This window comes from Aquarana catesbeiana, linkage group LG06, assembly GCF_042186555.1.
Source record: "Aquarana catesbeiana isolate 2022-GZ linkage group LG06, ASM4218655v1, whole genome shotgun sequence".
Classification (NCBI taxonomy): Eukaryota; Metazoa; Chordata; class Amphibia; order Anura; family Ranidae; genus Aquarana; species Aquarana catesbeiana.
Genome location: NC_133329.1, coordinates 54,999,759 through 55,027,414, shown reverse-complemented (window position 1 = coordinate 55,027,414; position 27,656 = coordinate 54,999,759). Strand labels below are relative to the sequence as shown.

The 27,656-nt window shown below is 46.0% G+C and overlaps 1 protein-coding gene across 1 annotated transcript in view; it reads right to left on the bottom strand.

The window, feature by feature from the left end:
- Positions 1-4,886: 4,886 nt before the first annotated feature.
- The window catches only part of LOC141147568 (zymogen granule membrane protein 16-like), a 47,188-nt gene continuing 24,418 nt past the window's right edge, over positions 4,887-27,656 (bottom strand). Inside the window, exon 4 of the mRNA XM_073634793.1 lies at positions 4,887-5,341. Within this exon, the coding sequence (XP_073490894.1) occupies positions 5,020-5,341 (322 nt within the window). The 3' untranslated portion in view covers positions 4,887-5,019. The remainder of the gene's footprint in view (positions 5,342-27,656) is intronic.

Here is a 27,656-nt window from a genome sequence, read left to right as displayed (position 1 = left end):
CTTTGCAACTGGCTTTTCAACAGAGAGGAACTCTAGGACCAGAGCTCCCTCTCACCTACACCTGGGAACTTCATCCATACATGCTACACGACTTTCTTAAGGTAATTTGACTAGGGTTTTTTTTTTGTTTTTTTTTTCCACTTGGTGGCTATCCTGGAGAACTGAGGTTCCCATGAACCAATATGACCTCCAAAATTATCTTTTTAATCTAATCTTTTTCAAACATTATTCATGTCTTTCAGCCTCTTTGCCCCTTTTTTGGCTGCCAATTATTGGTCTCTTTATAAATATACCGGGCCGCCCCGTAGAGGATAGTGAGCGTTTTAGACAAATTGGTGATCGGAACCTCTGCCAGCTTTGGAAGGCATTTCTCTACAGCTACATGCTTTAATGTAAGTCGCATTTATAACCTTCAGTTAAAATGCGGTCTTTCTAGATATAGACGATAAGTGTATATATATTATTAGTAGGGATGAGCTTCGAGTTCGAGTCGAACTCATGTTCGACTCGAACATTGGCTGTTCGCAAGTTCACCGAACAGCGAACAATTTGGGGTGTTCGCGGCAAATTCGAATGCCGCGGAACACCCTTTAAAAGTCTATGGGAGAAATCAAAAGTGCTAATTTTAAAGGCTAATATGCAAGTTATTGTCATAAAAAGTGTTTGGGGACCTGGGTCCTGCCCCAGGGGACATGGATCAATGCAAAAAAAAGTTTTAAAAACGGCCGTTTTTTCAGGAGCAGTGATTTTAATAATACTTAAAGTCAATCAATAAAAGTGTAATATCCCTTTAAATTTCGTACCTGGGGGGTGTCTATAGTGTGCCTGTAAAGGGGCGCATGTTTCCTGTGTTTAGAACAGTCTGACAGCAAAATGACATTTTGAAGGAAAAAACTCATTTAAAACTACCCGCGGCTATTGCATTGCCGACAATACACATAGAAGTTCATTGATAAAAACGGCATGGGAATTCCCCAAAGGGGAACCCCGAACCAAAATTAAAAAAAAAAAATGACGTGGGGGTCCCCCTAAATTCCATACCAGGCCCTTCAGGTCTGGTATGGATATTAAGGGGAACCCCGGCCAAAATTTAAAAAAAAAAATGACGTGGGGTCCCCCCAAAAATCCATACCAGACCCTTATCTGAGCACGCAACCTGGCAGGCCGCAGGAAAAGAGGGGGGGACAAGAGTGCGGCCCCCCTCCCTCCTGAACCGTACCAGGCCACATGCCCTCAACATTGGGAGGGTGCTTTGGGGTAGCCCCCCAAAACACCTTGTCCCCATGTTGATGAGGACAAGGGCCTCATCCCCACAACCCTGGCCGGTGGTTGTGGGGGTCTGCGGGCGGGGGGCTTATCGGAATCTGGAAGCCCCCTTTAACAAGGTGACCCCCAGATCCCGGCCCCCCCCCTGTGTGAAATGGTAAGGGGGTACATAAGTACCCCTACCATTTCACGAAAAAAGTGTCAAAAATGTTAAAAATGACAAGAGACAGTTTTTGACAATTCCTTTATTTAAATGCTTCTTCTTTCTTCTATCTTGCTTCATCTTCTGGTTCTTCTGGCTCTTCTGGTTCTTCTGGTTCTTCCTCCGGCGTTCTCGTCCAGCATCTCCTCCGCGGCGTCTTCTGTCTTCTTCTCCTCGGGCCGCTCCGCACCCATGGCATGGGGGGGAGGCTCCCGCTCTTCTCTTCTTCTCTTCTTCTCTTCTTCTTCATTTTCTTCATTTTCTTCTCCGGGCCGCTCCGCAATCCATGCTGGCATGGAGGGAGGCTCCCGCTGTGTGACGGCGCTCCTCGTCTGACAGTTCTTAAATAACGGGGGGGCGGGGCCACCCGGTGACCCCGCCCCCCTCTGACGCACGGTGACTTGACGGGACTTCCCTGTGGCATTCCCCGTGACGTCACAGGGAAGTCCCGTCAAGTCACCGTGCGTCAGAGGGGGGCGGGGTCACCGGGTGGCCCCACCCCCCCCGTTATTTAAGAACTGTCAGACGAGGAGCGCCGTCACACAGCGGGAGCCTCCCTCCATGCCAGCATGGATTGCGGAGCGGCCCGGAGAAGAGAAGAAGAGAAGAGCGGGAGCCTCCCCCCCATGCCATGGGTGCGGAGCGGCCCGAGGAGAAGAAGACAGAAGACGCCGCGGAGGAGATGCTGGACGAGAACGCCGGAGGAAGAACCAGAAGAACCAGAAGAGCCAGAAGAACCAGAAGATGAAGCAAGATAGAAGAAAGAAGAAGCATTTAAATAAAGAAATTGTCAAAAACTGTCTCTTGTCATTTTTAACATTTTTGACACTTTTTTCGTGAAATGGTAGGGGTACTTATGTACCCCCTTACCATTTCACACAGGGGGGGGGCCGGGATCTGGGGGTCACCTTGTTAAAGGGGGCTTCCAGATTCCGATAAGCCCCCCGCCCGCAGACCCCCACAACCACCGGCCAGGGTTGTGGGGATGAGGCCCTTGTCCTCATCAACATGGGGACAAGGTGTTTTGGGGGGCTACCCCAAAGCACCCTCCCAATGTTGAGGGCATGTGGCCTGGTACGGTTCAGGAGGGAGGGGGGGCCGCACTCTCGTCCCCCCCTCTTTTCCTGCGGCCTGCCAGGTTGCGTGCTCGGATAAGGGTCTGGTATGGATTTTTGGGGGGACCCCACGCCGTTTTTTTTTTTTTTTTTTTTTGGCGCGGGGTTCCCCTTAAAATCCATACCAGACCTGAAGGGTCTGGTATGAAATTTAGGGGGAACCCCACGTCATTTTTTTTTTTAATTTTGGTTCGGGGTTCCCCTTTGGGGAATTCCCATGCCGTTTTTATCAATGAACTTCTATGTGTATTGTCGGCAATGCAATAGCCGCGGGTAGTTTTAAATGAGTTTTTTCCTTCAAAATGTCATTTTGCTGTCAGACTGTTCTAAACACAGGAAACATGCGCCCCTTTACAGGCACACTATAGACACCCCCCAGGTACGAAATTTAAAGGGATATTACACTTTTATTGTTTGACTTTAAGCATTATTAAAATCACTGCTCCTGAAAAAACGGCCGTTTTTAAAACTTTTTTTTGCATTGATCCATGTCCCCTGGGGCAGGACTCAGGTCCCCAAACACTTTTTATGACAATAACTTGCATATAAGCCTTGAAAATTAGCACTTTTGATTATTCATGTTCGTGTCCCATAGACTTTAACGGTGTTCGCATGTTCGAACGAACTTTTTTCCTGTTCGCATGTTCTGGTGCGAACCGAACAGGGGGGTGTTCGGCTCATCCCTAATTATTAGTAATTATGATGTTTTTTGAAATTTTAGAATGTGATGCAATTCCTTCCCTGAGGAAGACTTTGCTTTGACAATAAAGTTGAAACGCATTGGAAATCTGCTATCGGACGCCATTGTATCAACTTGGGTGGTGTTTGTATTTAACAGCAGGATGCATCACTTATTCCCATGTATCTGATATTTTTGTTTTAAAATACTTATTTAAAATATTCACGTATTTGTTCATTTGTATTCTATTCGATTTGTATTCTATTCGCTTTTGTACTAATAAAACTTAACATTTTTTAAAAAAATTTTCTGATCATTGCATTGCAACATCTCTACACATAGCATTGACAACTTGATTGTCACTGGGCACACTTTCAACATTGCTCATGGTGTTAGATGACACAAAAACAGTTTCATCCCCTGCTTGGGGCTTGACATTATCAGGCACATTATCAGTTATGTACTCATCACCAAACACCAGCTGATCCCCCCGCATAAGAGACTCCATTACCTGGATGGCCCTCGGCATGCCTCCTGAGTCCTGGGAAGGCATGGGGCTGCTTACCTCTCCCTGAGGGGGCAGGGGGTCAGAACTGGGGGTCTCCTCCTCCACCTTTGCCATCCTTCCAAACCTTTGCTCAACTTCTCCTTGAAGGGCCCATCTCTTCCTTCCATCATGGCCACAATGGTCTCCTGGTGATCCACATGGACTTTGGCCAGTTTGATCTCTGAATCCATGGATCCACGTTTCTGGCTGTGTAAGCCCTCATGCTGCCTTCTCAAATGCTTCAGCTCTGCTCTGAGCTTGTACAGCTTGTCTCTCTCCCTATTTAGGACCTTAATCCCGGCCACAATTTGTGAGGTCAGGCACTGATGTGGACAAGAAGGCCTGGCTTGCAGTCTCCACTCTAATTCACCCCAAAGGTATTCTATCGGATTGAGATCAGGACCCTGTGCAGGCCAATCAAGTTCCTCCACCCCAAACTCGCTCATCCATGTCTTTATGGACCTTGCTTTGTGCACTGGTGTGCAGTCATGTTGGAACAGGAAGGGGCCATCCCCGAACTGTTCCCACAAAGTTGGGAGCATGAAATTTTCCAAAATGTCTTGGTTTGCTGACGTCTTAAGAGTTCCCTTCACTGGAACTAAGGAGCCAAGCCCAACCCCTGAAAAACAACCCCACACCATAATCCCCCCTCCACCAAATGATTTGGACCAGTGTACAAAGCAAGGTCCATAGAGACATAGAAGATGAATGAGTCCTGACCTCAACCCGATAGAACACCTTTGGGATGAATTAGAGAGTAGACTGCAAGCCAGGCCTTCTCGTCCAACATCAGTGCCTGATCTCACAAATGCACTTCTGGAAGAATGGTCAAACATTCCCATAGACACACTCCTAAAACTTGTGGGCAGCCTTCCCAGAAGAGTTGAAGCTGTTATAGCTGCAAAGGGTGGGCCAACTCAATATTGAACCCTACGGACTAAGACTGGGATGATATTAAAGTTCTTGTGTGTGTAAAGGCAGGTGTCCCAATACTTTTGGTAATATAGTGTAGTTGACTATAGTTCTCCTTACAGAAAGCCTATAATTTTGTTTTAATATAAAAGAATCAGACAGGCATTGTAGCTGCAGATTTTATTATGAGGAGAGGATACACGGAATATTGGGAGCTGATACAGATGGGGGGTAAGGTAGACAGATGACAGACGGGGGGCGATACTCTGCAGCTCAGGTCGGCACAGCGGTCTGGAAATTACTTGTTGCACTGGACGCAGTTGCTGGAGGGATAGTCCCAGTGAAAGCGGATGGCGTTGATGGCGGTGCTGGAGCGTCCGCTGATGTATCTCAGGAAGGTGTCAGGGAACAGAGGGGAGCTGCTGAAGGAGGTTCCGATATCTTTGCCGAAACTGAACATGCGCTCCTTGTTGGTGATAAATACCAGCCAGCGAACGAAGAAGGTAACTTTCCCGTTTACCCGGCTAATGTACTCTCCGGGGGAAAGGAGAATTTCCTCCAGATCACCCGATCTGCCCCCGCGGTACTCTGACCACGTCGTCCCATATCGCACCTGGATCCTGTGGAGGGAACAAACCCACGTCATTCTTCAGAAGAGAAATAGAGAAACAATTTTACATATTCTAACATAAGATAAATAATATGAATAAAACTGACATAAGAAGGACAGGACTTAGGGTGGTCGGGGCCCCTGGGCTTGAGTCACTTTTGGGCCCTACCCTTCTATACATATGCACAGCTCTATAAAACAGAAATAGAAAAGGACAAGGTGCGCCAGACTCAGTGCAGTATTTAAAGAACTTCTGTTTAATTGGACAAGACAAAACAGCCAAATGGCTACTCACAAAAGTAGATAATATATAAGCGTATAAGTGGGGGATACTGTACTGGTATTTGTCCTGGGTCCACGATTAAAAAGAACAATAAAAATGGATAAAATGATAATTACCGTATTTATCGGCGTATAACACGCACCGCAAGTTTAGGAGGGAATTTTAAGGAAGAAACGAAAAAACTTTTAGGAAAAACTTACATTTAAATGCCCATCAATGCAGCCTTATCAGTGTCCATGTGCAGCCTTGTCAGTGTCATTGCAGCCTTTCAGTTTAAAAATGGCCGCCGAGATACAGAGCCAGATGTCCTGTGTATTTCGGCAGCTTTCGGTGGCTTTCGTCGGCTCTCGACGGCTTGCGGTGGCTTTCGGCCACTCTCGCTGGCTCTCGACGGCTTTCGGCGGCTCTCGAAAAGGGCAGGGCCCACGGGGCCCCCTATTGGGGGCCCAGTCAAGCCCAATGGCCCTTTTTCATAATTTCTGTAATACAATTTTACAAATTAATAATTTTCTTCTTCACTGATGGGCACAGATAAGGCACCACTGATGGGCGCTGATAGGAGGCACTAATATGCTGCACTGATGGATACTGATTGTTACTGATGAGGCTGCACTGATGGTCACTGATGAGGTGGCACTAATAGGCACTGATGAGGCAGCACTGATGAGCACAGATGGGCACTGATGAGGCAGTACTAATAGGCACTGATGAGACTGTACTGATGAAGCGGCACTAATAGGCACTGATGAGGCAGAACTGATGAGCACTGATGGGCACTGATGAGGCGGCACTGATGAGACTGTACTGATGAGGCAGCACTAATAGGCACTGATGAGGCAGCACTGATGAGCACTGATGTGGAAGCACTGGTGGACACTAATTAGCACGCATGAGGCTGCACTGATTGTCACTGAAGAGGCTGCATGGATGGGCACTGATGAGGCTGCACTGGTGGGCAATGATGAGGCAGCACTAATAGGCACTGATGAGCACTAATGAGGCAGCACTGGTGGGCACTGATTAGCACTGCACTGATGGGGCGGAACTGATGGGCACTAAATGAGGTGGCATTGATTGTTACTGAAGAGGCTGCACTGATAGGCACTAATGAGGTGGCACTGGTGAGCACTAATGGTACTGCACTGATGGGCACTGATGAGGCTGCACTGATGGGCACTGATGAGGCGTCACTGATGAGCACTGATGAGGATGCACTGATGGGCACTGATGAGGCTGCACTGATGGGCACTGATGAAGTGGCACTGGTGGGCACTGATGAGCCAGCACTGATAAGCTGCACTGATTAGGCTGCACTTATAAGGCTGCACTGATGGGCATGGATATGCTAAACTGTTGGACACTGATATGCTGCACTGATGGACATTGATGGGGCTGAACTAATAACGTCCAGTCATTATGGCAAAGCCCCTGCCCGGCCGTCAATCTGCTAAAGGCTGGGCAGGAAGGTGTTAATAGGGATGGTTACATTTGGGTGTTTTTTTGTGTTAATTTTGGATGCAATCAACTGGACCATGAGGATTACGAACGCTCTTTTCAGCTACACTGGGCATGTTTTTCTAGTCTCATTATTTTAAATGACATTACACATGTAACAATGAAATACACAAAATAAAACACAAATGCAAAAATCAAAAAATTACAGAGCAGTTCCTCTTTCAAAATTGCATGTACTGTACATTCACCCTGTGTGAATGGGGCAAGATCAAATGTTCTTCAGTCTATTTTCTTTGCAATTCGAATGTGTGAATGGGGAAAATACCACATTATGGCAACAAGATGGTGATGAGGAGCACAATTATTTCTCAATAGTCATGTCATAGTCCTAAATCAGGGATCTCCAAACTACACCACATCTGGCTCTCTGCAAGGTCCTATCCGGCCCACCGCTAGAGTCAGTGAGGTATACTCAGTGTGCACTGATTGAGGATTCAGGTCAGCAGAGGTCGACCCATGGTCACCACTAGGGATGAGCTTCGAGTTCGAGTCAAACCCATGTTCGACTCGAACATCGCCTATTCGACCGTTCATCGAATTGCGAACGATATGGGCCGTTCATGCCAAATTCGAGTGGCACGTCACGGCCCATAATTCACTGCGGCATCACAGTGCATTGCTGGCTGATGATTGGCCAAGCATGCACTATGACCCGCATGCTTGGCCAATCACAGCGCCGTGTACAGAGAGCCGTAATTGGCCAAAGCCAGATTGGCTTTGGCCAATTATGGCTCAGGGGTTTTAGTACACGCCCCACACTATATAAGGTCGCCTACATGGTGGCCTTCTGTAGTGTGTTGCGGCGGCGGAGAGAAATAGACAGAGAGACAGTGTCATTTGATTTAAGTTACATAGAGTAGGCAGGCAAGTCAGCAGCACTTACAGTGTATTGTGTATATATATGCACCCAGGTGTTGTATGTGTGTATATATATATGCACTGTATTCAGTTTAGCTAGATTCGTTCCTGTTATTCTCTCCCTAATATACTGACAGGTAGGCAGGTGTTTTTACAGTATTTACAGTTAGTGTACTGTGTACTGTCTACCTGAAGACAAGTGCTTGTGTTCTTCTTCTGATCCTATTAATAGCACAGGCAAGCCCTTGAAGTATTTACAGTTAGTGTACTGTGTACCCTGCACAGTTGCACCTACAGTATAGCTAACTGAAGACAAGTGCTTGTGTTCTTCTTCTGATCCTATTAATAGCACAGGCAGGCTCTTAAAGTATTTACAGTTAGTGTACTGTGTACCCTGCACAGTTGCACCTATAGCTACCTGAAGACAAGTGCTTGTGTGCTTTTTCTGATTCTATTAATAGCACAGGCAGGCTCTTGAAGTATTTACAGTTAGTGTACTGTGTACCCCGCACAGTTGCACCTACAGTATAGCTACCTGAAGACAAGTGCTTGTGTGCTTCTTCTGATCCTATTAATAGCGCAGGCAGGCAGCTTGAAGTATTTACAGTTAGTGTACTGTGTACCCCTGCACAGTTGCACCTATAGCTACCTGAAGACAAGTGCTGGTGTTCTTCTTCTGATCCTATTAATACCACAGGCAGGCAGTTGATTCTGCTAGCTGCAGTATAATCAGTATATATATACATCCCAGTTTTGTGCAGCTACATCTCACTGCAGGCCATTAGTATCTCTAGAAGGCCAACAAGAAGAGGCAGACAGTCACAAGCCAATAAAAGAGGACAAGCAGGCTCTGTGTCTAGAGGCAACAGTGCTTTTCGTGGACACGGTGCATCCTCATCAGCACGTGGCCGCGGGACACGCTTGTCCTTTTTTCGGCAGCTGGCCGTGTTGAGCTGCAACATGCAGAAGACTTGGTAGGGTGGATGACCAAGCCATCCTCATCCTCCTCATCCCCTCTCACCCAGGCTCAGGGTACGTTGTCTGGCAAAGCAGCTGCCAACGCGGCCTGTTCCCTCGGCTCAATGGCATCAGTCACTCCTTCCCTAGCCTCACCATGTCCTCCTGAGGAGTCCCGTGAACTGTTTGACCACAGTGTTGGATACATGCTCCAGGAGGATGCCCAGCTTTTGAAGGCTCTGATGATGGTACTCAGCTAGAGGAAGGCAGTAACGTGAGCACGGACAGAGGGGGTGCCCAAGAAGGACAGCAATCTGGCAGTCATGCTCCCCCAGCTGCAGCATACTGCCAGGTTTGCTCCAGTGATGAGGGAGTGGATGATGAGGTCACTGACTCCACGTGGGTGCCTGATAGGAGAGAGGAGGAGGAGGAGGCACATCACCAACGAGGCAGGGTGCCCTCCAGGGGCCAGCTTAAGGGCAGCACACTGACTGCATCACACCGCAGAGCTCCGCATGTGCAGGGCACTGCTGTCTCTGCGCGTTGTTCCAAAAGTTCTTTGGTGTGGGCCTTTTTTGAGATGAGTGCATCAGATCACACCTCTGCTAATGGCAACATATGTCTCAAGCGTATCTCGTGTGGCCAAAACATCACCCGCTTGGGCACCACATGCTTGACCAGACATATGTTGACCTGCCATTCAGTTCGTTGGCAAGCGTACCTAAAAGACCCACACCAAAGAACAAAGAGGACCTCTCCTTGCTCCTCATCAGCTGGGATCTCCAACCCCACTATACCTTCAGTCCTCTCTGAGACCTGCACTGAGAGGAATGAAGGTGTAGAATTAGGTGTGTCACAGCCAAGTACTTGCGGGCAATCTGCTATCGGTACACTGACGTAAGAGTGTACCATGCAAATTTCCCTTCCCCTGCTGCACTGCCGAAAGAAGTTCACTCCCAGCCATCCACATGCCCAGCGGTTGAATGCTAGCTTGGCTAAATTGCTAGCACTTCAACTGCTGCTTTTTCAGTTGGTAGACTCTGCCCCCTTCCGTGAGTTTGTGGAATGTGCGGTTCCTCAGTGGCAGGTTCCCAAATGCCACTTTTTCTCACGGAAGTCGATTCCGGCTCTCTACCGGCATGTGGAAGGCAATGTCTTGGCCTCGCTGGACAGGGCGGTCAGCGGTGAGGTGCATATTACCGCTGACTCATGGTCCAGCAGGCACGGACAGGGACGTTACCTATCTTTCATGGTGCATTGGGTGGCTCTTCTGGCAGCTGGGAAGGATGCAGGACAAGGTGCAGTAGTGTTGGAGGTTGTTCCGCCACCACGCCTCCAAAATGCTACTACTGGTGATTCTGACACACCTCTCTCCTCCACCCCCTCCTCTTCTTCTTCCTCCATGGCCTCTTTGTGTGCTTTTTCCTCTGAACCAGCAGTGCTCCATAGGTTTTCAAGGGGCTACGCAAGTACGCAGGCCAAAAGATGACATGCAGTGTTTGAGCTGGTGTGCTTGGGGGACAGGAGCCACACTGGGGCAGAGGTTCTGTCAGCTCTGCAGGGGCAGGCTCAGAGGTGGTTGACGCCATGCCAGCTTCAGCCAGGAATGGTGGTTTGCGACAATGGCACCAACCTCCTCTCCGCCCTCCGACAGGGACAACTGACCCATGTGCCCTGTTTGGCTCACGTCCTTAACTTGGTGGTGCAGCGGTTCTTGGGCAGGTACCCAGGCTTACAGGATGTCCTGAGGCAGGCCAGGAAAGTCTGTATGCATTTCCGCCGGTTATAGAATGCCAGTGCTCGGCTGGCTGACCCCCAAAAGGAATTTAACCTGCCCAAGAACAGCCTAATCTGAGACATGCCCACCAGGTGGAACTCAACTTTGGTCATGATGCAGCAGCTGCACACACAGCAGAGGGCCATCAATGAGTACCTGTGCGACTATGGCACCAGAACAGGGTCAGGGGAGCTTGTTTTTTTTTCCCCACGCCACTGGGCCATGATCAGGGATGCATGCACTGTCCTGTCACCATTTGAGGAGGCCACGAGGATGATAAGCAGTGACAGTGCATGCATCGGTGACACTGTCCCCTTTGTCCACCTATTGGAGCACACGCTGCATGGAATAATGGACAGGGCACTTGAGGCAGAACAGAAGCAGGAAGAGGAGGACTTCCTTACCTCTCAAGGCCCCCTTTATCCAGACAGTGTTCCTGCGTGCCCGCCGATCACACAGGAAGAGGACGAGGAGGAGGAGGATAGTGTCAGCATGGAGGTGGAGCCTGGCACTCAGCATCAGCAGCAGTCTTCAAGGGATCATTTACAGTCCCAAGAAACCCATGGAATTGTACGTGGCTCGGAGGAGGTGGCTGCAGATCATGTTGTCCTTAGTGACCCAGAGGACTCCGGACCGAATGCCTCAGCAAACCTATGCTGCATGGCCTCCCTGATCCTGCAAAGCCTGCGGAAGGATCCTCGTATTCGTGGTATCAAGGAGAGGGATCATTACTGGCTGGCAACCCTCCTTGATCCACGTTACAAGGGTAAGGTTGCGGGCCTTATCTTGCCGTCGCAGAGGGAGCAGAGGATGAAACATCTTCGGGAGGCCTTGCAGAAAGGTCTGTGCAACACGTTCCCAGAGACTGGGATGTTACAAACTCCTGTTCCTGGACAACGTGTTGCTGAGGCTTTGGTCAGTCAAAGAAGGAGCGGTGGAGAAGATGGCCGTCTGACCGATGTGTTCAGACAATTTTTTTAGTCCGCAGCCCCAAGGTATGATCGGTTCCAGCAACCATCGCCAGCATCTGTTTTATATGGTGCAGGAATACCTAGGGGCAAGATCTGACTTGGACACCTTTCCCACCGAAAATCCTCTGGGTTACTGGGTCTTGAGGATGGATCACTGGCCAGAGCTTGCACAGTATGCAATTGAGCTACTGGCCTGTCCTGCATCCAGCGTTCTTTTGGAACGCACATTCAGTGCTGCTGGAGGCTTTGTAACTGAACACAGGGTGCACCTGTCCACTGACTTGGTCGATCGACTAACCTTCATAAAAATGAATTAGTTATGGATCACCACCAGATACCAAGCACCTGATGCTGATGTAACCGAATAATTTTTTTTGAAATGTCAGATCCCTTCAAGACTGCCTATGCTGATGCTGAGTGACTATCTTGTTATGCGGAGTGACTATCCCCTTACTCCTCAATGATCATGCTGATAGCTTGTAAGAATATTTTTGGTTCTGGGTACTGCCCCAGTGGCTAAGGCCCAATTTTTTAGCCCCTGTTTAACAGGGGTGTGTAATTAAAATTTTTGATGCAATATTTTGCAAGAGGGTTCATTGCTGCGCTCAACTAGAGTATCTGTGAGGGGTTGCAGTGTTGTGGCACCAGCACCAGTGCCTAAGGCCCAATTTTTCAGCCCCTGTTTAACAGGGGCGTGTAATTACAATTTTTGATGCAATTCTTTGCAGCAGGGCTCGTTCCTGCGCTCCAACTAGAGTATCTGTGAGGGGTTGCAGTGTTGTTGCACTAGCACCAGTGCCTAAGGCCCAATTTTTCAGCCCCTGTTTAACAGGGGTGTGTAATTACAATTCTTGATCTAATATTTCACAACAGGACCCATTCCAGCGCCCACCAAGAGTAACTGTGAGGACTTACAGTGTTTTGGCAACACCACCACCACCAAAGGCCCAATTTTCCTGCCCCTGTTCAACAGGTGCATGTAATTACAATTCTTGATATAATATTTCACAGCAGGGCCTGTTACAGCGTCCACCAAGAGTAACTGTGAGGACTTAGTGTTGTGGCACCAGCACCAACACCACCAAAGGCCCAATTTTTCTACCACTGTTCAACAATGGCATGTAATTACAATTCTTGATCTAATATTTCACAGCAGGGCCCGTTCCAGCGCCCACCAAAAGTAACTGTGAGGGCTTAAAGTGTTGTGGCAACACCAACATCTAAGGCCCAAATTTCTGCTGAGTATATAGGGCAGGCCCCTACTTTCAAACATCCAACTTACAAATGGCTGCTACTTGCAAACTGAAGGAGACAACAGGAAGTGAGATGAAATCTACCCCTAGGAAGGGAAATTCTCTCCTGTAAGAGTTAATATGGGAAAAACGTGTCTCCTCTCCACTGATGCTTTATCACCAATCCTTGTTTCACTAAAAACCCCAAATTTTCAAAAAACATTTGTCATTGGGACAGAAAGTGAGGTGAAATCTTCTGAATAGGTGCACAGACAGCAAAACAAATGTTACAGGGGTAATAACCCTTCCCTATGTTTTCCAAAAAGCTTAAAAATAGATTTTTTGGCTGGAGCTACACTTTAAAAATGTACCAGTTCCAAATTACAAACTGATTCTACTTAACAACAAACCTACAGTCCCTGTCTTGTTTGCACTGCCTGTATACTGCTGTTCAGAGTATATAGGGCCTGGGGGCCCTACGCCTTTCCTTTTTTTAATTTGGGTGCGGGGTTCCCCTTAAAATCCATATAAGACCCAAAGGGCCTGGTAATGCAATGGGGGGGTACCCATGCCGTTTGTCTCACTGATTTTCTTTCATATTGCCAGGACCCGACATTACATTAAAGCCACAAGCAGTTTTAAATGACTTTTATACCTTTAAAATGTCATTTTGTGCAGGGACTGTTCTAAGCACGGTAAACACGCGCCACTTTACAGGCATACTATAGACACCCCTCAGGTATGATATTTAAAGAAATATTTCACTTTTTTTTCACTTTAAGCATCATTAAAATCACTGCTCCCAAAAAAACGGCCGTTTTTAAAACTTTTTTTGCATTGATACATGTCCCCTGGGGCAGGACCCGGGTCCCCAAACCCTTTTAGGACAATATTGTAATAAGTAGTCCTATGAGCCTCCACTTACTGGCCGATCAACCAAGGCCTACACATCAATGCTTCTTTCAAATGATCAGCTACCAGCGTTACACATGTCTCATATATAATGCAAATAATCAAACTAAAATCTATAAATATGCTGCGCTATCAAACATGCAAATATATTTGATTTATAAGATGAAAATATTATTGTTCAGTTCATGCAATAATCCAAAGAATAAAGTTATAATGTGCACACTTCTAAAATTGTTAAATATATATATATATAAAGCATCCACAAAAATATATATAGCATCCAAAAAAAAATGTAATACCAATTCTTAGAAATGTGTAATAAACATCACAATGAGTGTATGCAACTGACCATACACTCAATATTAAAGTGCTCCAGTGTACTTGTGCAATATTCAAATAACAATAAATAAGTGTTCCAAAAAATCATCCATGCGATTCCATGCTGCAGTGCGTTTGTGCAATATTCAAACTTACAGTCCATAGGTAACTATCCGAAAAACATCCATGCGTTTCAGTTAATCAAGCCGCCGTATCCCGCTCAGTATTGCGATTTTAGAGTGGCGCGCTGAAGCTCCATGACATTGTGAGTACCCAGTGTGGGGATTTTTACTTTGGTTTTAATAAATGTTTTTACATACTGCACCATGAAGTCCTTTCTGTGTTAATATTACCGAGGTAAAAGTGGCACTACTTTGATGAACAGAGGCACAAGTGAAATCAATCCAGGATCCTACTACTGAACCCATAGAGGTTCTAAGGTGTAATCTGACCAAGCCTAGCAGCAAGGTCACACGCCCTAAGGTGAACGGCTATCACCTGGGGGGAGCATTTATGTGTGGACACAGCACTTTACCTTTGATTCACTGAGACACATGGATGTTTTTTGGAATACCTATGGACTGTTAGTTTGAATACTACACAAACGCACTGCAGCACCGAATCACATGGATGATTTTTTGGAACACTTATTTATTGTTATTTGAATATTGTACACTGGAGCACTTTAATATTGAGTGTATGGTCAGTTGCATACACTCATTGTGATGTTTATTACACATTTCTAAGAATTGGTATTACATTTTTTTGGATGCGATATATATTTTTGTATATATATATATATATATATATATATATATATATATATATATATATATATATTTAACAATTTTAGAAGTGTGCACATTATAACTTTATTCTTTGCATTATTGCATGAACTGCACAATAATATTTTCTTCTTATATATCACATATATTTGCATTTTTGATAGTGCAGTGTATTTATAGATTTTAGCCTTTTTAGGACAATACCATGCAAATTAGCCTTTAAAATTAGCGCTTTTGATTTCAAACATTCGAGTCCCATAGACTTCAATGTGGTTCTAAAGTACGAGCAAATTTTCGGTCCGTTCGCAGGTTCTGGTGTGAACCGAACTGGGGGGTGTTCGGCTCATCCCTAGTCTCCACTTCAACCCCCCCCAACCCGCACCCAGACTTTGTAAAGGGTGACTCTAATGGCGACCCTGATGTAAAGGGCATTATGATGGGGACTCTGATAGGGACTCAGGTGTAAAGGGGGTCTCTGATGTAAGAAGGGCCCTGATGTAACAGGGAACCCTGACTTAAGGGAGGACTCTAATAGGGACCCTGATGTACCATGGGACTCTAATGGGGACCCCAATGTAACAGGGAATTCTAATTGGTACCCTGACTTATGGGTGGGCTCTAATACAATACCTGATGTAAGGGGGACTCTAATGAAGACCCTGGCATAAAAGTGGACTCTTATAGGGACCCTGATGTAAGGGGGGACTGTAATGGAGATCCACATGTAAGGGGTGAGTCTCAGGGCTTTTTTTCAGCGGGAACGCGGGGGAACGCAGTTCCAGCACCTCCTGCACTGACTGTATGTAATGGTAAGGGGTGCTGGGGAGTGCTGCAGGGTATTGATGCTCACTGCTGGGGGATCTATTCTAGCTGGAGGGGATATATTTTGCAGGGTGGGTCTATTGTTGCTAAGGAGGTCTATTGTTGCTGGTGGGGGAAATATTGTTGCTGGGGGTGGGTCTCATGTTGCTGGGGGGTCAGTTGTTGCTGAAAGAGATCTACTGTTGGGGGGAGGGGTCTATTGTTGATGGCTGCCGGAGAGTCTTTTAGTGCTGGCTGTGCGGAGATCTGTTGATGCTGCCGGGAGTCTATTGTTGCTGGGGGGGAAATTTTGTTGTGGGTTGCTTCATTTCTGTTAGGAGATATATTGTTACTGGGTGCAGGGGATCTATTTTACTGCTTTTCTTGATATCCTTACCAAATTCCATACAAATTACTTAGCAACACAAAATGATACTTGGTTCTGTATTGTCTAAAAGGGGCGGTACTGGGAGGTGGGTAGGGGATTGAACCAAGAGATGGTGCTCGGAGGTGTGTAGGGATGGAGAAAAGGGGTGACTCAGAAAGGGGGAGTTCCTGCACCTATTGTCTGAGAAAAAAAGCCCTAGTGAGTGTAATGCAGACCCTGGTGTAAGGGGGGAGTCTAATGGGGATCCTGATGTAAGGGGGACTCTAATGGGGATCCTGATGTAAGATAGGGACTCTAATGGGGATCCTGATTTAAAGTCGGGAGTCTAATGGGGATCCTGATGTAAAGGGGGGAGTCTAATGGGGATCCTGATGTAAGGGTGGAGTCCGATGTGGACGCTGATAGAAGGGTGGACTATTAAGGGAACCCTGATGTAAGGGGGATTCAAATAAGGATTCGGATGTAAGGGGGAGTCTAATGGGGACCCTGATTTAAGGGGGGACTCTAATTGGGGCCCCGATGTAAGGGGGGGTCTAATGGGGACCCTGATGTAAGGGGGGTATAATGGGGACCCTGATGTAAGGGGGAGTCCAATGGGGACCCTGATGTAAAAGGCAATCTAATGGAGATTAGACATCCTCCAAAAGGTCCCTCAAAATTTTTGGGGGACCTTTTCAGGGGTCTGTGCGCCATTTCTTTATTTTAAATAGAAGCCATATGGGAAAGGTCATTTGCCGTTAAAAAACATTTTTCCTTTGTACCAGTCACTGTTCCCGGCCCAGTGGAAGTTTTACATGTTGTTCTGCACTGGTACACGTTCCCAGGGCAGTGCCCTGAGCCAGAGCCGGTACAAGGCGGATGCCCTGGGCGGTACAATTTGCAGGAGGGAGGGGGCACAGGTGAAGTGTCGGCAGTGTGTTTCACAGAAAGCACTAGCCGGTACCACTAATAGCTGTGCCTGTACTGTAGTCGTCTGTACCTGTCTCTGTTACAATGTGCCAAGTACACTCCTGCACTCGGCACAGGCCTAGACAGAGACAGACCCCACCAGCCCTTCCCTGTCAGCACTTCACTCCCCTATGAAGATGATTCGTAGTCCCGTCCGGGCGGCGTGACGTCACTCACGGCCAGAGGTGGGATGGGAGGAGCATAGAGAGCTGCTGCTGAAGCTGCGACCTGGAGGTGGAGGTGCCGCCGAGGAGGAACCAGGTCAGCAAAGTGTGTATATGATTGCACCTAATTAAGCACTAAACAGATAATGATTGCCAAATGCCATCTGCAGATTAATAAATGAACTGTCTGGATCAGATGCGGGGAGGAGGCTGAGGGGGGGATAATAACCAATGCTACCTATTTTTAATTTCTGTAATATGCAGCATGGGGGGGTTAATGTACTGCCACTGGTCACTGATGCATTAGTGGATGACCAGTGGCAGTACATTAACCCCCCCATGCTGCATATTACAGAAATTAAAAATAGCAATGGTAATTCACCCCCCCAGCCTCCTTCCCTCCCCCATTCGGATTCAGACAGTTCATTTATTAATCTGCAGTAGGTTCATAAACAAATTGTCTGGATCCGATTGGGGGAGGGGAGGAGGCATCTGGAAACAGGTGACAGTGGTAAGTGACATGTTGCATCCAGGACGGTTTTTAATTTTGATTGGGCCCTGGGCAAACATTTTCTTGGGCCCCCCCTCCATTCTGAGACATACAAAAAATAGCAGGTAGACTCAAAATAAGTTTACTGCAGCAGATCACACAGTGATTGCAATTGTTTGCCAGAGGTTACAGCCTATCCTTACTGCTCATTGGCTGTTTTCTAGAGGTTACAACACATCATTTCTGCTTGCCGATTGGTTGCTAGAGGTTAATGTACATTATTAGCTCTCACTAATTGGTTGCTAGGGGTTACAGCACATCATTACCACTTACTGATTGGTTGCTAAAGATTAAAGCAGATCACTACTGTTCGCTGATTGGTTGCTAGAGGTTAATGCACATCATTACCTCTCACTGAGCAGTGGAGAAATCCCAAATAATTGAGCAAATAAAGGGGCACATTAATACACATACTACAGGAGAGAGTGTCAGAGAGTGCAGACATACTACAGGAGAGGTTCAGAGACTGCGGACATACTGCAGGAGACAATCAGAGACTGCGGGCATACTGTAGGAGACAATCAGAGACTGCAGACATACTGCAGGAGATTACCAGAGACTGCAGACATACTGCAGGAGATTACCAGAGACTGCGGACATACTGCAGGAAATTACCAGAGACTGCGGACATACTGCAGGAGACAATCAGAGACTGCGGACATACTGCAGGAGATTACCAGAGACTGCGGACAAACTGCAGGAGACTACCAGAGACTGCGGACATACTGCAGGAGATTACCAGAGACTGTGGACATACTGCAGAAGATTACCAGAGACTGCGGACATACTGCAGGAAATTACCAGAGACTGCGGACATACTGCAGGAGACAATCAGAGACTGCGGACATACTGCAGGAGATTACCAGAGACTGCGGACAAATTGCAGGAGACTACCAGAGACTGCGGACATACTGCAGGAGATTACCAGAGACTGTGGACATACTGCAGAAGATTACCAGAGACTGCGGACATACTGCAGGAGATTACTAGAGACTGCAGACATACTGCAGGAGACAATCAGAGACTGCGGACATACTGCAGGAGACAATCAGAGACTGCGGACATACTGCAGGAGACAATCAGAGACTGCGGACATACTGCAGGAGACAATCAGAGACTGCGGACATACTGCAGGAGACAATCAGAGACTGTGGACATACTGCAGGAGACAATCAGAGACTGCGGACATACTGCAGGAGATTACCAGAGACTGCAGACATACTGCAGGAGATTACTAGAGACTGCGGACATACTGCAGGAGACAATCAGAGACTGCGGACATACTGCAGGAGACAATCAGAGACTGCGGACATACTGCAGGAGACAATCAGACTGCAGACATACTGCAGGAGACAATCAGAGACTGCGGACATACTGCAGGAGATTACCAGAGACTGCGGACATACTGCAGGAGACAATCAGAGACTGCGGACATACTGCAGGAGACAATCAGAGACTGCGGACATACTGCAGGAGATTACCAGAGACTGCGGACATACTGCAGGAGATTACTAGAGACTGCGGACATACTGCAGGAGATTACCAGAGACTGCGGACATACTGCAGGAGACTACCAGAGACTGTGGACATACTGCAGGAGATTACTAGAGACTGCGGACATACTGCAGGAGATTACCAGAGACTGCGGACATACTGCAGGAGATTACTAGGGACTGCGAACATACTGCAGGAGATTACCAGAGACTGTGGACATAATGCAGGAGATTACTAGAGACTGCGGACATACTGCAGGAGATTACCAGAGACTGTGGACATACTGCAGGAGACTACCAGAGACTGTGGACATACTGCAGGAGATTACCAGAGACTGCGGACATACTGCAGGAGATTACCAGAGACTGCGGACATACTGCAGGAGATTACCAGGGACTGTGGACATACTGCAGGAGATTACTAGGGACTGCGAACATACTGCTGGAGATTACCAGAGACTGTGGACATAATGCAGGAGATTACTAGAGACTGCGGACATACTGCAGGAGACAATCAGAGACTGCGGACATAATGAAGGGGGGTTGTGACCAATCCACACTATTTTGGCAAACGAGCACCAACCTGCCTCCATCCCAATATATGCGAAAAAAAATAGGGGGAAGAGAAGCGGGACTTTGTATGAGGCATGTGGGTGAGTGTGTTGGGCTAAATGATAAAAGTTTATGATGTGAATAATATAATCAGTATGGGTTGCATAAATGGGAATATAGCATAATCATGGTATAAAAGTTTTAATGGCATGGAGATTTGAGCCAAATACAGTCAAAGGAGAACACATTTAAGACCATAGTAAAAACCATATTAACGACAATGTACATACAGGCAAAATTCATAAATTGATTATACAGTAGCAACAACACATATACATAGTATAGTAGATAGATGCATCAATAGATCTAAACTCAACGCGTAATCGGTGAATCTGAGTGACAGATAGTGTAGGAGTTACCTGTGTAATTGGTGCCTAGCCGGGCCAGATGTCCACACTTGAGTGACGGAGCCATGGGAAGCCTGGCCAGAGGCGGCCATTTAATGCCGGAGGCAAGAGGCGCGCACCCGCCAACGTCATGCGCGGGCGTAATGACGCGGTGAGGAGCAGAGAGGGAGGGCCGATATGTGCGGCCGCCCATCATGCCCTACAGCATGTGTGTAATTGGTGCCTAGCCGGGCCAGATGTCCACACTTGAGTGACGGAGCCATGGGAAGCCTGGCCAGAGGCGGCCATTTAATGCCGGAGGCAAGAGGCGCGCACCCGCCAACGTCATGCGCGGGCGTAATGACGCGGTGAGGAGCAGAGAGGGAGGGCCGATATGTGCGGCCGCCCATCATGCCCTACAGCATGTGTGTAATTGGTGCCTAGCCGGGCCAGATGTCCACACTTGAGTGACGGAGCCATGGGAAGCCTGGCCAGAGGCGGCCATTTAATGCCGGAGGCAAGAGGCGCGCACCCGCCAACGTCATGCGTGGGCGTAATGACGCGGTGAGGAGCAGAGAGGGAGGGCCGATATGTGCGGCCGCCCATCATGCCCTACAGCGTCTAAGCCCGGAGATGGACGACCACTGGAACGTCCCGTCTGCAGCGGCAAGGACGCCGCAGGCGGGATGTAGGGAGCATGACGCCAATGCGCCGAGGCCAGGGCCCGCCCACGTCAAGGACGGGAGAGTGATGGGTCCTAGGCTGGGCGCGTCGCAACCCCGGGGAATAGACAGGATGGAACTCAGCGCTTAAAGTATATAGAAGACCAGTGGGTAACAAAAATATATGGACTACAAAAGAGGGGAATGGAGCTTGAAAAGCTCACAAAAAAATAAATAGTTAGTAGCAATTACAAGCATATCTTTGCCTTGATAACAATCAATGTAGCAAAGAAAACAAAAACGTATTAAATCCCTGCATAGGAAACATTCTCTGTGCAGGGAAGTATAAGATGTAGAGAGCTTTAGCCCTGAATTCAATCAGTATTTATCTAGCTAAAGCGATGTAAAAAATAAAATAAATAAGGCAAAACAAGAAATGATAATGATTGTTGAAAAATAAGAGAAGTAAGAAGGCTTTAGCCCTGAATTAAATCAGTTATTTGTCTAGCTAAAGAAATAAACAAAAAATAGGATAGAGTAGAACTTTAGCCCTGAATTAGATCAGTGGTAATTTGACTAAAGGGGAACAAAAAATAATGAAGAAACAAAAAAGTAAATTGGAAATAATAAAAAAGAATAAATGATTTTAGCCCTAGGTGTATTCAGTATTTGTTGAACTGGAGGGGAAAGGGAAAAGGACAAGATGGGGAAGGGAGGAGATAATTAATAAATGTGTAAAACTGATGAAGATGGTAATATGAAGTGGGAAACGGGACCAAAAATGGTATTGTACTATATGAAACATGAGATGTATATATAGAGAACAGATGTTTGTACTTTAGGGGGTCAGTTATGAATGTAATAAAGAATAGAATGAATATAGGCAGTGAATTATACGTACGGCTCTTGCATTGCAATTAGTCAATGAACAAGAGCGGGACCATAGGTCTCAATAAGATGATATAAGATGTATAAGATAAGAGAAGAGGAAAAAAGGAAAAGATAGGGAGAACAAAAATAGGCAAGTGTATAGTAGATGATGAAATGGAGAAGAAAGAAAAACAAACTAATACAGCATAATAAGCAGGTCAGTTATAGTAAGTGTGTGTAAACATGAGTAGGTGGAATAATTTGGTCACAGAAGGCGGGTGTTTGCCACCCTGATTCTCATATATGAAGGGGGGCATGAGGCGCGCGCCCGCCAATGCCTCCGGCATTAAATGGCTGCCTCTGGCCAGGCTTCCCATGGCTCCGTCACTCAAATGTGGACATCTGGCCTGGCTAGGCACCAATTACACAGGTAACTCCTACACTATCTGTCACTCAGATTCACCGATTACAGATATGGCTTCTATCTGTACACCCATCCCATCCTTTCTCTCACCTTCACACCCGGTTTTCCCCAGTTTCCTTTCACATACACATGGTAACCCCATAGTGTTTTCACTTATCCCATCATCACTTTTCACCATTCCCATACCTATTTTCACCTTCATCCCCTCTTCTTTCCTCAGCTCACTTCCACTCATTGGCCCCGCCAGACGTCCCCGACTGCCGGTTTCTATGGGTGCCTTGGTCAATTTGGCTGCCGTGCCGGCGCCTTATTAGGGCACGCTCTCGGCCTCAACCCCGGGTGAGACTCTATGGACCCAGACCTACATCGTACTGCAACACACCATGATCATTTATCAATGCACAACTTGTGAGTACATGGAAATTCACACTTTTAGTGTACCTTCCTTACAAACATTTGTTCATATATTAATAGGTACTTCATTGTTTTTGATACAGTTACATGGCATCGGACTCCTGACGATTGGTTTCAAGCCAAGAAACACGTTGAGTTTAGATCTATTGATGCATCTATCTACTATACTATGTATATGTGTTGTTGCTACTGTATAATCAATTTATGAATTTTGCCTGTATGTACATTGTCGTTAATATGGTTTTTACTATGGTCTTAAATGTGTTCTCCTTTGACTGTATTTGGCTCAAATCTCCATGCCATTAAACTTTTATACCATGATTATGCTATATTCCCATTTATGCAACCCATTCTGATTATATTATTCACATCATAAACTTTTATCATTTAGCCCAACACACTCACCCACATGCCTCATACAAAGTCCCGCTTCTCTTCCCCCTATTTTTTTTCGCATATATTGGGATGGAGGCAGGTTGGTGCTCGTTTGCCAAAATAGTGTGGATTGGTCACAACCCCCCTTCATATATGAGAATCAGGGTGGCAAACACCCGCCTTCTGTGACCAAATTATTCCACCTACTCATGTTTACACACACTTACTATAACTGACCTGCTTATTATGCTGTATTAGTTTGTTTTTCTTTCTTCTCCATTTCATCATCTACTATACACTTGCCTATTTTTGTTCTCCCTATCTTTTCCTTTTTTCCTCTTCTCTTATCTTATACATCTTATATCATCTTATTGAGACCTATGGTCCCGCTCTTGTTCATTGACTAATTGCAATGCAAGAGCCGTACGTATAATTCACTGCCTATATTCATTCTATTCTTTATTACATTCATAACTGACCCCCTAAAGTACAAACATCTGTTCTCTATATATACATCTCATGTTTCATATAGTACAATACCATTTTTGGTCCCGTTTCCCACTTCATATTACCATCTTCATCAGTTTTACACATTTATTAATTATCTCCTCCCTTCCCCATCTTGTCCTTTTCCCTTTCCCCTCCAGTTCAACAAATACTGAATACACCTAGGGCTAAAATCATTTATTCTTTTTTATTATTTCCAATTTACTTTTTTGTTTCTTCATTATTTTTTGTTCCCCTTTAGTCAAATTACCACTGATCTAATTCAGGGCTAAAGTTCTACTCTATCCTATTTTTTGTTTATTTCTTTAGCTAGACAAATAACTGATTTAATTCAGGGCTAAAGCCTTCTTACTTCTCTTATTTTTCAACAATCATTATCATTTCTTGTTTTGCCTTATTTATTTTATTTTATTTTTTACATCGCTTTAGCTAGATAAATACTGATTGAATTCAGGGCTAAAGCTCTCTACATCTTATACTTCCCTGCACAGAGAATGTTTCCTATGCAGGGATTTAATACGTTTTTGTTTTCTTTGCTACATTGATTGTTATCAAGGCAAAGATATGCTTGTAATTGCTACTAACTATTTATTTTTTTGTGAGCTTTTCAAGCTCCATTCCCCTCTTTTGTAGTCCATATATTTTTGTTACCCACTGGTCTTCTATATACTTTAAGCGCTGAGTTCCATCCTGTCTATTCCCCGGGGTTGCGACGCGCCCAGCCTAGGACCCATCACTCTCCCGTCCTTGACGTGGGCGGGCCCTGGCCTCGGCGCATCGGCGTCATGCTCCCTACATCCCGCCTGCGGCGTCCTTGCCGCTGCAGACGGGACGTTCCAGTGGTCGTCCATCTCCGGGCTTAGACGCTGTAGGGCATGATGGGCGGCCGCACATATCGGCCCTCCCTCTCTGCTCCTCACCGCGTCATTACGCCCGCGCATGACGTTGGCGGGTGCGCGCCTCTTGCCTCCGGCATTAAATGGCCGCCTCTGGCCAGGCTTCCCATGGCTCCGTCACTCAAGTGTGGACATCTGGCCCGGCTAGGCACCAATTACACAGGTAACTCCTACACTATCTGTCACTCAGATTCACCGATTACGCGTTGAGTTTAGATCTATTGATGCATCTATCTACTATACTATGTATATGTGTTGTTGTTACTGTATAATCAATTTATGAATTTTGCCTGTATGTACATTGTCGTTAATATGGTTTTTACTATGGTCTTAAATGTGTTCTCCTTTGACTGTATTTGGCTCAAATCTCCATGCCATTAAACTTTTATACCATGATTATGCTATATTCCCATTTATGCAACCCATTCTGATTATATTATTCACATCATAAACTTTTATCATTTAGCCCAACACACTCACCCACATGCCTCATACAAAGTCCCGCTTCTCTTCCCCCTATTTTTTTTCGCATATATTGGGATGGAGGCAGGTTGGTGCTCGTTTGCCAAAATAGTGTGGATTGGTCACAACCCCCCTTCATATATGAGAATCAGGGTGGCAAACACCCGCCTTCTGTGACCAAATTATTCCACCTACTCATGTCTACACACACTTACTATAACTGACCTGCTTATTATGCTGTATTAGTTTGTTTTTCTTTCTTCTCCATTTCATCATCTACTATACACTTGCCTATTTTTGTTCTCCCTATCTTTTCCTTTTTTCCTCTTCTCTTATCTTATACATCTTATATCATCTTATTGAGACCTATGGTCCCGCTCTTGTTCATTGACTAATTGCAATGCAAGAGCCGTACGTATAATTCACTGCCTATATTCATTCTATTCTTTATTACATTCATAACTGACCCCCTAAAGTACAAACATCTGTTCTCTATATATACATCTCATGTTTCATATAGTACAATACCATTTTTGGTCCCGTTTCCCACTTCATATTACCATCTTCATCAGTTTTACACATTTATTAATTATCTCCTCCCTTCCCCATCTTGTCCTTTTCCCTTTCCCCTCCAGTTCAACAAATACTGAATACACCTAGGGCTAAAATCATTTATTCTTTTTTATTATTTCCAATTTACTTTTTTGTTTCTTCATTATTTTTTGTTCCCCTTTAGTCAAATTACCACTGATTTAATTCAGGGCTAAAGTTCTACTCTATCCTATTTTTTGTTTATTTCTTTAGCTAGACAAATAACTGATTTAATTCAGGGCTAAAGCCTTCTTACTTCTCTTATTTTTCAACAATCATTATCATTTCTTGTTTTGCCTTATTTATTTTATTTTATTTTTTACATCGCTTTAGCTAGATAAATACTGATTGAATTCAGGGCTAAAGCTCTCTACATCTTATACTTCCCTGCACAGAGAATGTTTCCTATGCAGGGATTTAATACGTTTTTGTTTTCTTTGCTACATTGATTGTTATCAAGGCAAAGATATGCTTGTAATTGCTACTAACTATTTATTTTTTTGTGAGCTTTTCAAGCTCCATTCCCCTCTTTTGTAGTCCATATATTTTTGTTACCCACTGGTCTTCTATATACTTTAAGCACTGAGTTCCATCCTGTCTATTCCCCGGGGTTGCGACGCGCCCAGCCTAGGACCCATCACTCTCCCGTCCTTGACGTGGGTGGGCCCTGGCCTCGGCGCATCGGCGTCATGCTCCCTCTCTGCTCCTCACCGCGTCATTACGCCCGCGCATGACGTTGGCGGGCGCGCGCCTCATGCCTCCGGCATTAAATGGCTGCCTCTGGCCAGGCTTCCCATGGCTCCGTCACTCAAGTGTGGACATCTGGCCCGGCTAGGCACCAATTACACAGGTAACTCCTACACTATCTGTCACTCAGATTCACCGATTACAGATATGGCTTCTATCTGTACACCCATCCCATCCTTTCTCTCACCTTCACACCCGGTTTTCCCCAGTTTCCTTTCACATACACATGGTAACCCCATAGTGTTTTCACTTATCCCATCATCACTTTTCACCATTCCCATACCTATTTTCACCTTCATCCCCTCTTCTTTCCTCAGCTCACTTCCACTCATTGGCCCCGCCAGACGTTCCCGACTGCCGGTTTCTATGGGTGCCTTGGTCAATTTGGCTGCCGTGCCGGCGCCTTATTGGGGCGCGCTCTCTGCCTCAACCCCGGGTGAGACTCTATGGACCCAGACCTACATCGTACTGCAACACACCATGATCATTTATCAATGCACAACTTGTGAGTACATGGAAATTCACACTTTTAGTGTACCTTCCTTACAAACATTTGTTCATATATTAATAGGTACTTCATTGGTTTTGATACAGTTACATGGCATCGGACTCCTGACGATTGGTTTCAAGCCAAGAAACACGTTGAGTTTAGATCTATTGATGCATCTATCTACTATACTATGTATATGTGTTGTTGCTACTGTACAATCAATTTATGAATTTTGCCTGTATGTACATTGTCGTTAATATGGTTTTTACTATGGTCTTAAATGTGTTCTCCTTTGACTGTATTTGGCTCAAATCTCCATGCCATTAAAACTTTTATACCATGATTATGCTATATTCCCATTTATGCAACCCATACTGATTATATTATTCACATCATAAACTTTTATCATTTAGCCCAACACACTCACCCACATGCCTTATACAAAGTCCCGCTTCTCTTCCCCCTATTTTTTTTGCGGACATAATGCAGGAGACAATCAGAGACTGTGGACATACTGCAGGAGATTACCAGAGACTGCGGACATACTGCAGGAGACCATCAGAGACTGCAGACATACTGCAGGAGACCATCAGAGACTGCGGACATACTGCAGGAGATTACCAGAGACTGCGGACATACTGCAGGAGATTACTAGAGACTGCGGACATACTGCAGGAGATTACCAGAGACTGCGGACATACTGCAGGAGACTACCAGAGACTGCGGACATACTGCAGGAGATTACCAGGGACTGCGGACATACTGCAGGAGATTACTAGGGACTGCGGACATACTGCAGGAGATTACTAGAGACTGCGGACATACTACAGGAGATTACCGGGGACTGCGGACATACTGCAGGAGATTACTAGAGATTGCGGACATACTGCAGGAGATTACCAGAGACTGCGGACATACTGCAGGAGATTACTGGGGACTGTGGACATACTGCAGGAGATTACTAGAGACTGCGGACATACTGCAGGAGATTACAACA